Source organism: Borostomias antarcticus (assembly GCF_949987555.1).
Source record: "Borostomias antarcticus genome assembly, chromosome: 4".
In the NCBI taxonomy this organism is placed as follows: Eukaryota; Metazoa; Chordata; class Actinopteri; order Stomiiformes; family Stomiidae; genus Borostomias; species Borostomias antarcticus.
In genome coordinates this window covers 15,595,984-15,612,765 of record NC_140237.1, presented here as the reverse complement: position 1 = coordinate 15,612,765, position 16,782 = coordinate 15,595,984, and the positions used below count along the sequence as shown (strand labels likewise).

General features: G+C 45.8%; 1 protein-coding gene across 3 annotated transcripts; it reads left to right on the top strand.

The window, feature by feature from the left end:
- The first annotated feature begins 5,215 nt into the window (after positions 1-5,215).
- Positions 5,216-16,772, top strand: caprin1a (cell cycle associated protein 1a). 3 transcript variants are annotated; one of them, XM_084436763.1, is made up of 18 exons: positions 5,216-5,352; positions 6,525-6,659; positions 7,074-7,136; positions 7,429-7,515; positions 7,842-8,083; positions 8,283-8,365; positions 9,708-9,875; positions 10,050-10,102; positions 10,215-10,298; positions 10,568-10,732; positions 11,414-11,519; positions 11,739-11,800; positions 12,286-12,417; positions 13,042-13,195; positions 13,574-13,753; positions 14,095-14,201; positions 14,812-14,872; positions 16,218-16,772. In XM_084436763.1, the coding sequence occupies exons 2-18, from the start codon at positions 6,525-6,527 to the stop codon at positions 16,280-16,282; spliced, it is 1,947 nt and encodes a 648-aa protein (XP_084292889.1). In that variant the 5' UTR covers positions 5,216-5,352; the 3' UTR covers positions 16,283-16,772. The 3 variants fall into 3 exon arrangements, with proteins under 3 accessions (XP_084292889.1, XP_084292890.1, XP_084292891.1); XM_084436764.1 differs by lacking the exon at positions 12,286-12,417; XM_084436765.1 differs by lacking the exons at positions 12,286-12,417; positions 16,218-16,772 and having other exon boundaries at positions 14,812-15,367.
- The last annotated feature ends 10 nt before the right edge of the window (positions 16,773-16,782 follow it).

The following is a 16,782-nucleotide window of genomic DNA, read 5'->3' as shown; positions in this document are numbered from 1 at the left end:
CGGCCTAGGAATGGACTAGAGACCCCTGGGTGGCATATCTCTGATCAGAATTGCTTGTACTATATACCTGTGAATGTTCATGAAGATTGTAGATAAAAATAAATTTGGTCTGAAAAAAAAAAGCCATACATCAGCACTCTTTTTTTTTCAGGTGGAAATAATTAAATTGTTCACAGCTCGGCCAAGGAATGGACTAGACACCCCTGGGTGGCAGATCTCTGATCAGAATTGCTTGTACTACATACCTGTGAATGTTCATGAAGATTGTAGATAAAAATAAATTTGGGCTGAAAAAAACCCGCCATACATACCCCCTTTTTTTTTTTTAAAGGTGGAAATAATTAAATCGTTCACTGCTGGCGGCAGATCTCTGATCAGAATTGCTCGGCTTATATACCTGTGAATGTTCATGAAGATTGTTGATCAAAATAAATTTAGTCTGAAAAGAAAACGCCATACAATAGCCCTTTTTTTTTTTAAGGTGGAAATAATTAAATTGTTCACTGCTCGGCCAAGGAATGGACTAGACACCCCTGGGTGGCAGATCTCTGATCAGAATTGCTTGTACTACATACCTGTGAATGTTCATGAAGATTGTAGATAAAAATAAATTTGGGCTGAAAAAAACCCGCCATACATACCCCCCTTTTTTTTTTTAAAGGTGGAAATAATTAAATCGTTCACTGCTGGCGGCAGATCTCTGATCAGAATTGCTCGGCTTATATACCTGTGAATGTTCATGAAGATTGTTGATCAAAATAAATTTGGTCTGAAAAGAAAACGCCATACAATAGCCCTTTTTTTTTTTAAGGTGGAAATAATTAAATTGTTCACTGCTCGGCCAAGGAATGGACTAGACACCCCTGGGTGGCAGATCTCTGATCAGAATTGCTTGTACTATATACCTGTGAATGTTCATGAAGATTGTAGATAAAAATAAATTTGGTCTGAAAAAAAACGCCATACATACCCCTCATGTTTTTATTCAGGTGGAAATAATTAAATTGTTCACTGCTTGGCCTAGGAATGGACTAGAGACCCCTGGGTGGCAGATCTCTGATCAGAATTGCTTGTACTACATACCTGTGAATGTTCATGAAGATTGTAGGTAAAAATAAATTTGGTATGAAAAAAAACCGCCATACATACCCCTTTTTTTTTTTTTTTAAGGTGGAAATAATTAAATCATTCACTGCTGGTGGCAGATCTTTGATCAGAATTGCTCGGCCTATATACCTGTGAATGTTCATTAAGATTGTAGATAAAAATAAATTTGGTCTGAAAAAAAAACGCCATACATACCCCTTTTTTTTTTTTAAAGGTGGAAATTAAATTGTTCACTGCTGGTGGCAGATCTCTGATCAGAATTGCTTGGCCTATATACCTGCGATGTTCATGAAGATTGTAGATAAAAAATAAATTTGGTCTGAAAAAAAACGCCATACATCAGCCCTTTTTTTTTTCCTGTGGAAATAATTAAATTGTTCACTGCTCAGCCAAGGAATGGACTAGACACCCCTGGGTGGCAGATCTCTGATCAGGATTGCTTGTACTACATACCTGTGAATGTTCATGAAGATTGTAGATAAAAATAAATTTGGTTTGAAAAAAAAACCATACATACCCCCTTGTTTTTTTTCAGGTGGAAATAATTAAATTGTTCACTGCTGGTGGCAGATCTCTGATCAGAATTGCTTGTACTACATACCTGTGAATGTTCATGAAGATTGTAGATAAAAATAAATTTGGTCTTAAAAAAAAAAGCCATACATACCCCTTATGTTTTTTTTTCAGGTGGAAATAATTAAATTGTTCACTGCTCGGCCTAGGAATGGACTAGAGACCCCTGGGTGGCATATCTCTGATCAGAATTGCTTGTACTATATACCTGTGAATGTTCATGAAGATTGTAGATAAAAATTAATTTGGTCTGAAAAAAAAACGCAATACATACCCCTCATGTTTTTATTCAGGTGGAAATAATTAAATTGTTCACTGCTTGGCCTACGAATGGACTAGAGACCCCTGGGTGGCAGATCTCTGATCAGAATTGCTCGGCCTATATACCTGTGAATGTTCATGAAGATTGTTGATCAAAATAAATTTGGTCTGAAAAAAAAACGCTATACATCAGCCCTTTTTTTTTTTCAGGTGGAAATAATTAAATTGTTCACTGCTGGTGGCAGATCTCTGATCAGACTTGCTTGTACTACATACCTGTTAATGTTCATGAAGATTGTAGATAAAAAATAAATTTGGTCTGAAAAAAAACGCCATACATACCCCTTTTTTTTTTTAAAGGTGGAAATAATTAAATTGTTCACTGCTGGTGGCAGATCTCTGATCAGAATTGCTTGTCCTATATACCTGTGAATGTTCATTTAGATTGTAGATGAAAAATACATTTGGTCTGAAAAAAACCCGCCATACATCAGCCTTTTTTTTTTCAGGTGGAAATAATTAAATTGTTCACTGCTCGGCCTAGGAATGGACTAGAGACCCCGGGGTGGCAGATCTCTGATCAGAATTGCTTGTACTATATACCTGTGAATGTTCATGAAGATTGTAGATTAAATAAATTTGGTCTGAAAAAAAAACGCCACACATACCCCTCATGTTTTTTTTCAGGTGGAAATAATTAAATTGTTCACTGCTCGGCCTAGGAATGGACTAGAGACCCCTGGGTGGCACCCCTGGGTGGCAGATCTCTAAACAGAATTGCTTGTACTATATACCTGTGAATGTTCATGAAGATTGTAGATAAAAATAAATTTGGTCTGAAAAAAAAACGCCATGCTGTCAGCCGTCCCTGAGGTGAATGAAGTTTTCTGCCCTGGCTGGCTTTCTCTGACAGCAGGATGATTTGTTCTCTAGCTGAGGGGGAGAATGATTGGAGTCTACACTCCTATTGTCCCTCAGTTGATAGGTTCCACACAACTTCCCTCCTCCGTTTTCTACACCTGCTCCGAAGGCAGCTAGCAAGTGGCCCCTAGTTTTGCTTATTATACTGATTAGCCTACAATATAGGCTGCATGTTCAAGAAGTGAAAGCATGCAGCAACGTAACCTGACGCGCCAGACGGTTTGCTTCCAATAACCATCAGTGTTGCCAGATTGGGCGGGTTCACGCCCAATTGGGCTTCTTTTGATCACGTTTGGCCGGAAAAAATAGCATTGGGCGGTTGGGCTGGAAAAAATAGCATTGGGCGGGCGTTTAAAAATATATTTTTTTTTTTTAAACTGGCGGGACAGACGTTTCGATTTTATCCAATGATGTTAATTGGGTGGGAGATGTGCACCTGTCCAATAGGGGCGAGGGAGCTCTCCCTGTTCAATGCATTTGATTCACACGGTCAAGGAGAAGGTCGAGGTCGGAGTCAAATCTAGCTAGCTACCCCCTGAAGAAACCTAAAGATGCCAATTTGGGGATGTGGGATCAGCAGGTTTCTGTCATGATCACCGCATCGATGCCTTTTGTTTGGAGGTAGAGGCCTTTAAAGATGCCGGAGGAAATCTGTGCTTTCAGGATGTGGCACTTGGCGCAATCATATTGCTCACTCTGCCCATATCAAATGCTCATGTGGAGAGAGAATTTTCCCAAGTGACGCTAAAGATGATGCCAGAAATCGCATGGGATTACCGCTGCTTTCTGCTCTCACAGTTGTTGGGGAGCTTTGACTCAACCATCTATTAATACTTGCTTATTAGCAAGTTCACCACATGTAGGCCTACATAGTTTTACATTGACGAGTTACGTTAGAAGTTGGAATGGACTCGCCTGTTCGGCTTGAAGGTAAGACATTTTTATTTAATACTATACAGCAGGTGTTTGTGGATGTCGCATCATTGAGTGATTCATTACTTGTGTCTCTGCCTGCTTGCCTGCCTGAGTGTCACACTCCTGACTCGGTTATTGTAGGCGAGCAGGCAGGCTATTCATGGGTGGTTATACAGGTGGTTATATAGGCCTACCATTGGAAGTTGTGTAGCCTAGTCCCCTTGTCACATTCTCTAGCGGTTTCTTGTCACCACTAAAGCTTGTTATCTAGCTTGTCATCTTGTCCTCTGTTCATGATATAGCCATGTTTCTCATGTGTTATTATAATTTGTTGCCTGCATTATCATTTCTTTGACTATTTGATGGGATTACGCATCTTTCTCTCTGTCGTAGGCTGTGTGTGTGACATGTAGGCGTGTGTTGCAGTTTACCACGAGTTATTATTATTTTCGGTATTTCAACTGAAAGGCATTTTTCTTAGCATGCACTGCTATATATTATATACTATAATATTTGGGCGTTTTTTTTTATCACATTGGGCGGATTTTGAGCACTCATTGGGCTGGAAAACATCACACCAATCTGGCAACCCTGATAACCATCCGAACTCTCCGTTGGAAACTGTTTGGAAAAGGGCAGGCATTTTCAAAACTAGCCTACTTGGCAGGTGTTTGGAGGAACCATCTTTAAAAAAAATAATCTGAAAAGGTCTATCTCACGCTAACTCCAACCTCTCCTGCTGTCACCCGCCTAGCGTAGCTGTTTGTATTTCAAAGTCTTCAGAACCAACGCTGACTGGCAAGATTGTTTTCTGATGGGGCTCACATTTTCACTATCGAGAGTATCCAGATTGATTTACTAGTAACAACGTGAGCTCGCGACCTCGGGATGGTCTCGTGAGGCTAGCAGTAACGACCCATGGTAACGACCAACTGCACCAAAGAGAATGGAATGCCAAGAGGGGACAGTTAGGTGAATTTATGGCACCCGCCTGAAGAGGGTGCTCATGTAGCGTTTTCGCCATTATGGACCGTCATCTGCTGCCGAATTCATCCAGTCAGGTCAATATGAAGACTACAAGTCAGCTGCCGAAAAAACGTCTGGTAAAACAAAAACAGTGTTCTGCAATAAATTGTCAGAACTATCAGAGTACATGTGCAGATCTTGCCTTTCACCGGTTCCCCGAAGATTCTGACAGGTAATTGTTTGTTTAAAGAGGCTTTATCCGTGGTTTATTGTGTATTTTACAATGACCACACGTTGATGTGACTGGTATTTTGTTTTAACCTGTGGGTGGCAGTAATACGCTGAAGCGTCTACTCTGACGGAAATACAACAGAAGAAGAATATCTAAAGCTCGAAGCTAGCAAGCAGATAGCAGGCAGCAGCAGCAGCATCAGTAGTCAGTCAGTCAGCTTTGTACAGCAGATGTGCAGTTGTCGGTGAGGCCGGTAGGCTGTAGCATCTTTATAACTCGAAGGACAAGATTAACACTATAGTTGAGTCACAAGAAACACAGCCCTAAAATAACTACATCCGATTACGGAAACCTCTTCGAACGCCGAGAGTATAAAGGTAACGTTAACGTTAAGAGAAAAACATACTACAAGCCGTCGTCGTTTAAATCTAGCTAGCCTAGCGTGAAGTAGCTAACACTCGCCATAAGAAGAATAAGCGATGTCCAGTCATTCTCAATATCGAGTGGACGGTACTCTCCTAGTTTTTAGCTCATGTCCTGTCCTCATAAGGTTTTTATAGCTGTAATAAACTATGCGAGTTTAATGTGATGCAGTTTAGCGTCATGCCAGCAGTAGCTAGCATAGCTAACTTAACTAGCTAACAATGCGTGGTAACGTTAGTAACGTTAGCCGGCTGACATATCCAGAGGCGAGAAGAAAGCCGTGACAAATGACGCGAGCTAGCCTCAGACCAGTGCGGGCTAGCCCCAGACCAGTGCGGGCTAGCCCCAGACCAGTGCGAGCTAGCCCCAGACCAGTGCGAGCTAGCCCCAGACCAGTGCGGGCTAGCCCCAGACCAGTGCGAGCTAGCCCCAGACCAGTGCGGGGGTGCCTGGCGATGGGGGTCGAGATTGCAATGACCCTAGTAGCTGGGCATGGCTCACGTTAGCTATCAGATGAGCTAGCTAGCATGCAACATTGCTAGTAAGGCGTTAGCCAAGCCCGATTGAACGACCACCTGTTTTTCTTGGAATCTTGTAGCCAGCTAGCTAGCAAAGAAAATAGCTAGCACCATACGATGCTGATGGCTACCAGAACTTCGTGCGAGTCCATTACGGTTTATTTGTTTAGACACGCTAGCTAAGCTAGTGATCTTTTTTTAAGTCTAGTAACGTTAGTGCTAGGGAGTTGGCTAGAACGCTAGAGAGCTGGGCTTCAACATCACTTTCTCTAGCTAGCTAAAAATTCGTATTGTTCAACTGAAAGGCCTTGTAACGTTAGCGGAACATCAGGCTGGGAGCTAGTACGACTTGTTAGCTAGCGAACACAGCGACACTTTTTGTATTCAACTATAACGTTAGCTAGTTACACAACTTTAAACTGCATTTATTTACCTCAAGTCCAAACCGGGACTTTACCAGAACGATTCTGTGACACTGAATAGCTCATTAACGTTATGCCAGTCACATTCAATCACTACAAGAGGCCAGTAACTGACGTTGTCTCACAACTGTTACTAAAAAAGATGTTCACGGATGCTGATGACAGTTATGCTAATCATATCCACAGATGCCTTCAGCAATGATTGGCAACAGTGCTGTTCAGTCCACCAGTCCAGAGTTGGGGTCTGGAAATCATTCAGAGGCCTTGAAGGAAGTTTTGGGTGTGATGGAGAGGAAGGTTCGCAACATGGAAAAGAAAAAGGTAATGGCACCCAATTTCCACCACTAGCAGGCTGTCAAACTTGGTTAGTGACATGTTATTTAAAGCATCTTAACAGCTGTCAAAAATGCGCCATGCATTTTTAATCAGTCATAAAGTTATTAGTTATTGCTTTACATATAGTCACAGTGTTCCTAATCAGAATGGTTATTGTTCTTAGTAGACAGTGCCCTGGACAGCAAATCTGGGATAACTCACAAGACACAAAAGCTGACCCCGGTTTTTAGTGTCAGATTGAATTATTCATGTGTCCATAGCTTTGATAAATGGCAATACTAAGTAGGCAGGCATATAATAGCGTAATGCTTGATATTCATATCATGTATTGTCAGCCAGGCTAATGTTGTAACCTTAATCACATAATTCACCTTGTTCTATTTGCCCCTGTCCCTCCAGGGTAAACTGGACGAGTACCAGGAAAAGAAGAATAAAGGAGAACGTCTGAATCAGGATCAGCTGGTGTGTAACTCAACACCTTGGTCTTCACTGCTGCTGTGCTTCAAATTACTCTAAACACGGCTTCGATTGGTTCAGGTTTCAGCATAAAGCTATGCCAATATTTTAACTCTCTTCCTGTTGGAATGTTATATCCCTAGGCTTCAACAGTTCACCTCGGGGATCAATGAAGTGCCTTGTCTGTCTGTGTCTTTACAATTTGTGTCTCTTGTTATGGTATACTTTCGAGGTCTATGATTATGATTCCAAGTGCTATGAGAGCTAACTTTTGTCTCCCTTCTGCCGTCTCCTGAAGGATGCCTTGTCCAAGTCTCAGGAGGTGACCCACCAGCTGGACTTTGCCCGAGAGCTGCACAAGGGCTTCCTGACTTTGGGGCAAGAGGTGAGTTGAGTGATCAGTTCTTTGAGTGACCACCCAGACATACCACTTTGTAGCATTAGGTGACCCTGCCAAGTCCCTTGCTCAGGCCAATGCCCACGTTCTGAGTCAGTATCCCCCACAGGATAAAAAAAAAGAAAAAAAAAAAGAAGATAGCCAGCCCACTCTGAGTTAATCTCTGCACAGCTGCTCAATGTCAGAGGTGCCTTCCTGAACACCTACTCAATGTCAAATCAGTGATTTCTTCAGGGAAGGGAGATTTTTATTATTATTATATAGAATCTGAACAGGGCCTTACTCCAGCCATCTGTCCCCCCCCCCTTCCTCAGATCCAGAAGGCGGTGAAGAAGGCGGCGCGTCGGGAGCAGCTCCAGCGGGAGATGACGGAGCAGCGGCGGCTCAAGACGGTCCTGGAGCTGCAGTTCCTGCTGGACCGGCTGGGCGACGAGGCGGTGAGGCAGGACCTGAAACGGCCCGACGCCTCGGGCTCCCCGCTGCTCACCGAGGCGGACCTAACGGCCCTGGACGACTTCTACAAGCTGGTGGGGCCCGAACGGGACCATGACATCAGGTGCTGGCCCTCTGTTCAACGCTTTAGTCCTTAGTAAGGGATGGGCTTTTTCACACCTCGTCAGACGCCCTTCCCTTATCCGGCAAATGTCTTATCCAGCAACCAGTTTTTCCTTCTCTCACGGTCTCCGCATATAAACGAGCATAAATTGAATGTCAGTGATGTCGTTGGGTACTAGTGAATGCCCTGTGCTTTCTAGGTTGACTGACCAGTACGAGGAGGCCTCGCTACACCTCTGGGAGCTGCTGGAGGGCAGGGCCAAGGCTGTGGCGGGAACCACGTGTGAGTTGTTCCAGCCGTCTTATGGGCTGTACATTTCTAGAATAGAACGTTTAATTTGCCATGTGGAACAAGTATATGTACATTGGAATTCTAATAACTTGTCATATCAGAGCTAATCAGTTGCTCATTCCAGTCCTAGGTACTCAGCTAGACATTTAAATAATCTCAAACTGGCAATTTACTACATTATCTGTCGTTTAGCAGTCTTATCAGTATCTAGACAATGGATGTTATAGTAAATTGCCAGTTTAGGAACCTTTCAATGTTCTAGACAGTGTTGCACAGATAAAGCTGGGTTCTAGGTAGAACAAGGTGCTGGTTTTAGAACGTCCCTCTCTGTGAGCGTTCCCTTTGGCAGAACCTTGCCAACAGTTGCTTTGGAACTGAAGACTTTAGGCAATTATGAAACAAATGTCGCCTCGGCCGCTGTGTCGGAACTGGCTTTAAAACTTAGTTGAGTAGCACCATTTTTGACCTTTAACTGAGCTGGCTTTACTGTGAGGAACATTCTGACTAAAATCATCAATCACTCAGCCCCAGAGTAAAGCGAGCCTGCTGGAGAGCAAGGCTTTATAAGCAGAGACTATTAGCCTGAGCTTTTTCCTGGGGAGTTTGGGGGGGGGGGGGGGTGGTGAACTCTGGCAGAGGTCAGGGGGCTTATGTTCTGGTCCGGGACTGACACAACTACAGCTATGGCGGGTGCAAGTCAGGACACTGGATACAGGACACCTCCCATCACTCCAGTTCCTCCCTCACACAACAACACCCTGCATCCCACGGACGAGTGTGCGGTTGATCATATGGGAGTATCGGCAATTTATGAATACCTAGAGCTTTGCTTATAGCAGAGGCCATTGGGAGTGGATGATGGCAGTCAGAGTGCGATGGAATGAGCCACAGCTGTGATTGTCGCCTGCAGAAACCCATCAGCAGCACTAACAGACTGCTTGGCCTGCATTTCACTAGGGCTTCTGCCCAGCATGGAGTTTGCCCAACGGGAATGGTCTAATGCTGTTAATATTTTTACAGCTCACTTTTGTGGCCCCCAAATGATACTGTTTTTTTTTTGCTTCCCTCTTGAATATGTAGGGGTGGTTCTCTGTCTCTTCCTTGTTCTCTGTAAAGTGCATTGTGTTGCATCTGTGTATGAAATGCGCTATACAAATAAAGCTTGATTGATTGATATGGAAACTGATGGCACAGCCATAGTTGATATGGAAAATGAGGGCACAGCCATAGTTGATTATGGTCTATAGATTTCAGGAGAGATGTGATTATCAAGCCTGTTCTTATTTGGGGCATACTGTATGATATCTCTTTCTGGTCTCTCTCTCCACTCCAGACAAAGCACTGAAAGAGACCCTGGACAAGGTGCTGCTGAGTGGCTACTTTGACAGAGCGCAGACGCATCAGAACGGAGTGTGTGAGGAAGAGGAGGAGGAGGAGGAAGAGGAGGAGCAGGCTGTGCCAGCAGAGGAGTCTGAGGCTGGAGACCAGCCTGTTGAACCCGGTAAGTTCCGTCACCTCAGCATTTAGGGCCCTGCGCTTCTGCGATGTGGAAAACGCAGACGGAATCGACATTACATAAAAATGGATTTCCGATTATTATGGAAAAGCAGGGAATTGTGCTATTTCATGGGGCCGTGTGATATGTACTACCGTGTACTCCTGTATTGTTTTGCAGAAGGAGCAGTTAGGGAAGAATACACAGAGACCATAGAGGTGGAAGCAACGGAGGTGAGATCCCTGATAACTCCACCTGTGACGTCAACTCAACTGGAACGTTGAGAATATCATCAACTCTACAAAGCCCTGCTTGTCAACACTTGTCTGTTATCTTTCCTTGCAGTTTGTAAACAGACAGTTCATTCCAGACAGCGCGTACAGTAGCGCTGACAAAGACCAAGTAGACGAGTGGACAGCCGAGGCCCAGGTACGCCACAGAACATTGAACAGTGTAGTTAAGTTAAAGTCCCAATGATTGTCACACACCTGAGTGTGAAATTAGTTGTCCGCATTTGACCCATCCCCTGGGGGAGCGGTGAGCAGCAGCGGTGCCGCGCTCGGGAATCATTAATTAATTAATTAATTAATTATAACGAAGAACTATTCAAGCAGTCCTATTATTCAAGCAGAACTTCCCTGTGTTTCTGTGGTCAGTTTGTTGACCTGTGGTGATGCCTTCTCCCCGTGCGCCGGCAGGTCAACTCTCTACAGCTCCAGGCCGCGGCCCAGCTGGCCCAGGAACCCACACACACTGTGAACCCTGCCGCCACCTCCCCGGCGCCCACGCCCGACCCAGTGGTCAGGAAGCAGGCGGTGCAGGACCTCATGGCCCAGATGCAGGGCACGTACAACTTCATGCAGGTCAGGAGCCTTCTGATGTTATCATGGAGTTCTCTTTATTATTATTATTATTTTATAGTCGCACTGAAATGAAAAAAGCTTTCTGTCCCATTTTGGTTCACATAATTGGTCATGGTGTTCACCTATTCAACAATGTATGCCAAAAAATTACAAACTTCTACTTTTGTTGTAATCTTATATCAAAGTATATAATTTCTTACTTCCTGGAAAACGGTAGGTCACGTGCAATGACAACAGGTACCTTAGATTTTAGGCCAATAATCTCACGACATCCACCCGTCAATCAACGCTATCCTTCTATCGAATCTGTCATAAGTTCTTAAAACCCGTCCGCTTGTCAATGTTCCAATCAAATTCCTCTGAACATATGTCCCACCCTCATAGCTTGTTTGCGTCGGAAATACGTCAAACTACTGAAGTTAGATGATCTCAAACGTCCGTTTCACTGCGACTTCAAAGCTTCTCAGGTATCTTGATTCTTCAGTCCTCCTTCCTGGCTTCCTTCTCAAACATATTTGAAGGAGAAGATCTGAGGATCATTAATTTCTCTGAAGGCACTGGGAGTAGAAAAGATATGGTGAACCATAGACACCTCGCTGGACACCTCATTCCACCCCAGCTCCTTGTGTTGCCAAGGACATTGACATATCAACTGACCTCTGACCCCCTCTGCTCCCTCAGGACTCCATGCTGGAGTTTGATGGCCAGGCCCTGGACCCTGCCATAGTGTCAGCCCAGCCCATGAAGCCAGGCCAGACGGTGGACCTGCAGTTGGCCTGCGCTCCAGGTAAACACCAGCTAATGTCCATATCTGTGACCCACTATCTCAGCTCTCCACTCATCAGCGTCGCTCTGGGCCTAGTTAGGCCTGGTTTAGTGATCCTTAGTGTCATGATGGTGTTCATACAGAAAAGAAACACCCCCTTCGATCCCATACTAATTACTAATTAGTTACTAAACTAATTACCATACGAATGTTAATATGTATCCGTGTGTCTTTGTACAGTCCATACAGAGTCCAGACTTCCACAGCCAAGCACAGTTCCCGGACCACCAGAACCCACGCAAGTAAGTGAAAATGGACAGAAGCGATGAATTCTTATGTCGGGATCGCTTGACCGCTTGACTGGAAACAGGACAGACTGACAGACAGACAGGGCTGGGCCTGCTCCATCTCAGTTTGAACTCCCCGAACAGGAACGCTCACCTGAGGTCTACCTTAGAAGTTGCTCTCCTGCAAAATGAGAAAAACCTCAGGTGTTCACACCCCAACCCGCCCCCCCCCCCGGGCTCCTCCTCCTCTCTCCTCTACCGGCCCCCCAACACAGCAGAGCCCCACCCCCAGACAGACCCCATCGTTTGACCCCATCCATGTAACCCCCAGACCCCCCAGCTCCAGGTGCCCCCGGACACTGCCCTCTCTCTAGCTGCGTGTGGATGAGTGAGACGAGCGTGAGACCGCCAACGCTCACAGTACCTGTCCTGAAGTATGTCTGAAACTCATTGATGTGTGTCGTCTCTGTCCTCCCCCCCCCCCCCCACCCCCCACTCAGGCCTCGATGTCCCTGTTGTCCGAGCAGCCCCCCGCCCCGTCCTCTCTGCCCCCAGCTTACCCGCCCGTCTCCAAACCCGCCCACAGCGGGGGCATCAATGTCAACGCAGCGCCATTCCAGTCCATGCAAGCGGTAGGCTTTGTCAATGGGAGATCTTGCTGTAATACTTAACACACATGTTATAACACATTTTATAACACATTTTATAACATTTTCATCATGAAACCACCTAATTCCACTTACAGGCCACAAATTGGGGCCGAGTCTATTATGAATTGATTGATCCATGGCATGGTATCGGATTGTAAATGTGCACAATATGATGGCAGATAAGTGTGACATAACACCTGTACAGCGGTTAAAATATCACAGCGGCACCGAATATTCTGTCAGTACTTTACAATTTAGTGAAGGGCATTCTTATCGTCTTGTGTTGATCCACATTACTCAATCCAATCCTCGCCCCCATCTCCCCTCTCCACAGAACGCCCCTCTCATGACTCCCGTCCTCGTGTCCACAGAAAGCCTTGCAATCAACCCTTAAGATGATTAAACAGAGCTTTATTTGGCAAACTACTTGTTAAGCGTACTTACAAGCCAACCAGACATAAGTCTCTAATTAGCAGTGTTGTGCTGTATTCGGGGTTTCTGAATATTGTAGTTACAGACTTAAGTGAATCATCCCATGAGCCCTGTGGAGATGTCGCTCACCTCTTGTATGGACTCCAGTCTGACCGTGTCTGGTGTTTGTTTCAGGTGTTCAACATGAACGCCCCGGTGCCCCCAGCCAATGAAGGAGACTCGCTGAAGCAGCCAAGCCAGTTCCCCACTGGCTACAGCCAGGAATTCAGCAGCCAATCGGAGCACTCCGTAGAGGAGCCTGACATCCAACCAGAGGCCCTACAGTCAGGTGAGGGGGAGGGGCTTGGGATGGACATAGCTCTTGGACTACGGCATTAAGAGTCAATCACTGGGGAAAAGTCAACATCTTGAAGAAGTTGAGCATCTGTTGTAAAATGCTTTTGGCAATTGTTTTTATGCCGTGTCTCTCCGCCAACTTATCAGTCTAGTACATTTACATTTAGTAATTTAGCAGAAGATTTTATCCAAAGTAAACATTTGTCAAGGGCAGGTGAACGGACTGTCCTGGTCAGTAAAGCCTTCTATAAGAGCAGCAGCAGCAGTCCCAGTGTTAGATGATGCATGCGAAGGCTCGGCCCTAGGTGTTGATGGGACGGTGATGGAGGACTGATCCAGTCCTAATGCCCTGTGTTGCTACCATTCCCAGCGGTCAGCGAGTTCCACGCCCAGGAGCAGGTGGGGGGTCCCCCGGCCCTCCCCCAGCAGGGCTCCGGCTTCGCCAGGAACGGCCAGGCCTTCTACAACAGCAGGGCCGCGCCCCGCGGGGGACCCAGGAGCGCCCGCGGCATCATCAACGGCTACCGGGGATCTTCCAACGGATTCAGAGGTACACCCTGCAGGAGGCTTTAGGCCACGCCCTTTCCACTGCCTCCCAGAAACGTCCGTCTAAGTCACAGCAACGTTCCACAACATCCAGTATTCCTTCCTAGATACTACCGTCACAATGGAAACTTTCAGAAGTATCATTCCTTGTGATGCCAAGCGACCAAAGTTTTTTTTTTTTTTTTTTTTGGATCCTCCCACTGTGGTCACTCCCTGAGGTGTCATGGCGACTGACCTCGCGTTGCGTAATTCCCAGAGGCGGAGTTTTGTTTGTCAGCCGGATCGTGTGTGCTGTTGGGCTCCTTTTGTGGTTGCAACGGGTCGTCTGCTGTGTTTCTCCCCCAGGGGGATACGACGGCTACCGCCCTCCTTTCTCCAACACTCCCAACAGCGGTTACGGGCAGACCCAGTTCAGCGCGCCCCGGGACTACTCCAGCACCACCTACCAGAGGGTGAGCTCTCCGCCCCCCACCTCTCACCCGGGACCCTCCTCACCCCGCCCCACGCACTCGTCATAGCAAAAAAAAAGTACTGCTCCCTGAACTCTGTCCCAGTATTGATATCCAGAGGTTCTTGTATATTTACAGTGGACTCATGTTTAATGTGATGTAGTACAGTTGTTAACCCAGGTTTGCCAGTCTGCTTCCTGTGAAGAAATGTCTCTTGTGTAAAGTCGGGTTCACATACAACACCCGAGATGGTTTTACGCTGTTTTCAAATGAAAAGTAGATCCTAACTGACCATTTGGAACATTAAAAGTTCTAAAACTGTTGTTTTCAAGATGTAACATGTCAGATCTTATGGAAAGACTCGCAACGTGACGGACGTTCTAGAACAAGCATCTCGTTACGGCTGTGGTATGTGAATTCGTCCTAAGAGGTTGTTGACCCAGGTTTGCTCATCTGACATCCTGTGATGAGATGCGTCTCCCGTGTAAGAGGCGGTCTCTCTAACAGCCGCTGTAAGAGGCGGTCTCTCTAACAGCCGCTTGTAAGAGGCGGTCTCTAACAGCCGCTTGTAAGAGGCGGTCTCTGTAACAGCCGCTGTGGTCTCTGTCCTCAGGAGGGTTACCAGCCAGGGTACAAGCGGGGAGCCTCCCAGGGACCTGGAGGTTGCTCTCGAGGTAATACTCAAGCCATGAGATCCTAGAGCGCTTATGGACTGTCCAGTTTTGCCACATTGAACATTCAGATGCTATGAATGTGTTTGCCCCCAGCTCACTTTTTTATAAGAAAAAAAAAAAAGAACGTTTGTTTCTCATCAGTGAATCTATTCTTCTCTCGTTCCATCTGTTCTATCAGAGTAGAGCCCGCGCTGGCTGAGATACTCGTACTGTTTTAAGACACGCAAAGCTGAACTTCACAACGTTTAGATTGGGTCAGCCAGTCTTGTTTTAAACAACAACTAGATATTCCTGTAAACTTGAAAGATTTCATTAATTTATTTTTTTGTACAAAATAAATGCAAAAAAAACCTGCCACTGTTGGTCCAATCCATGAGAATCTTTTATCCTTTCTTTCACTGCCCTGCCCTGCCCACGTTTCTTATCGAATGCTTTTGGTTCTCATAGCATTGCTTTTATTTTGTTTCTCATCCTGACGCTCTCCCATCTCCTCTTTGTAAGCTGATGTTACTCGTTGAGAGACTGTTTCAATAAAGATGTGTTGTATTACTCGCTGTCTGCTGCTACTTTCTTTTGGTTTGTCCCTGATCCTGGGCTGTGGGCCTGTCCGTCAGATTGGGTTGCTGTTTTATATCCTGTCCCGGGGGCGGGTGGGTTTTGGCTGGATTTTGCTTCCGCTTTGCTCAGTGGCCTGCTTCGGTCTGCCCCTCTCACTGTCCCCTGCATCCTAGTGAAGGCCAGGGTCGGTCTGTCCATTGTGGTTAGGAGCATGGCACAATCAACAGTGTTTAAATGTACATTGCCGCTGGCTGTAAGAAGTGAACGAGTAGTCTTTAGCCTTTATTTCACCAGGAAAAGCCCCATTGAGACGGGTCTCTTTTGCAAGGGTGACCTGTACGCAGTCTTGATGCTCAGTCATTCTGTGCTAAATCCTGTGGTGACGTCATTCCCTCACATCCCTGGACAACAGGTGCACTACACTCTGGCTCCATTTGGCAAGAGACGCTGCTCTGCATGCCCTGGCTAAAAGTTTCATTTCATCAGTGTTGGTATAGGTTCAAGGGGCTTTCGTTGTCATATGTGCATAATATGGGTACCGTGTAAAATTAAATTCTTACATAAGAGCAAATGTTGATGTACATCTGCCTTATGCTTGTGTCAAAATGCTTTTATCCCTTAGTGTGTGTAGAACTAAATTTTTATGAACACGTTTTATAGGTAGCACGTGGCTATATATACGGTTTTGGATAATCCTCCATGTCTTGCGCCCCACGCCCGTGATAAAGGGGATGTTTTGATGTGGGGGCAGGTTGACTGATTGTGTTTGTGTGCTTGGCGCTTGCAGGCAGAGGTGGACTGTTCAAGCCCAGCAGAGGAATCAATCAAATGACTGCACAGCAAGCTATCTGACCCTGGGAAACCCAGACTCTGTCTGCCTGTATCCTCCACCTGTAGGGCATCCATACACCTGTCCATCCTCGTATCTCTGTGGAGCTCCGCCCCCCCCCCCCCCCCCCCCAAGCTCCTCCCTACATGGACTGATCCTCTCCAGACCAGGCTGAGGGGGGCGGGGTCAGAGTGTGAAGACACACCGCACCACTCCTGAACTCCCTCCTACCGCACCTGTCCAGTCGGAAGCTTTCTCCCAGTCGTAATATGCCGTTGCATAGCCTTAAAACTTGATCAAGCTGGAACGTGCGTGCCTTTGCTGTTGGACTGTTCATTGGGCCTCGTCAGGCGATCATTCACTAGACCGGTATGTTCATTTGAGGATGAAGGGGAGTGGAAGACCAAACAAGATGGTTTGACCACACGTGTTGGAACGTTATTGTCTCAATGTGAACAGTATGTACAGTGTTAACTATATATTGCATAATCCTGGCGGCTATGGGAGAAATAAGCATGGTTTA

Bases quoted from the DNA above. Each gene is read 5' to 3' on its own strand.
- caprin1a (XM_084436763.1), top strand. From the start codon at position 6,525: ATGCCTTCAGCAATGATTGGCAACAGTGCTGTTCAGTCCACCAGTCCA. The intron at 8,366-9,707 runs GTGAGTTGTTCC...TCTCCACTCCAG, and splicing joins GGCTGTGGCGGGAACCACGT to ACAAAGCACTGAAAGAGACC. The intron at 13,196-13,573 runs GTGAGGGGGAGG...TACCATTCCCAG, and splicing joins ACCAGAGGCCCTACAGTCAG to CGGTCAGCGAGTTCCACGCC.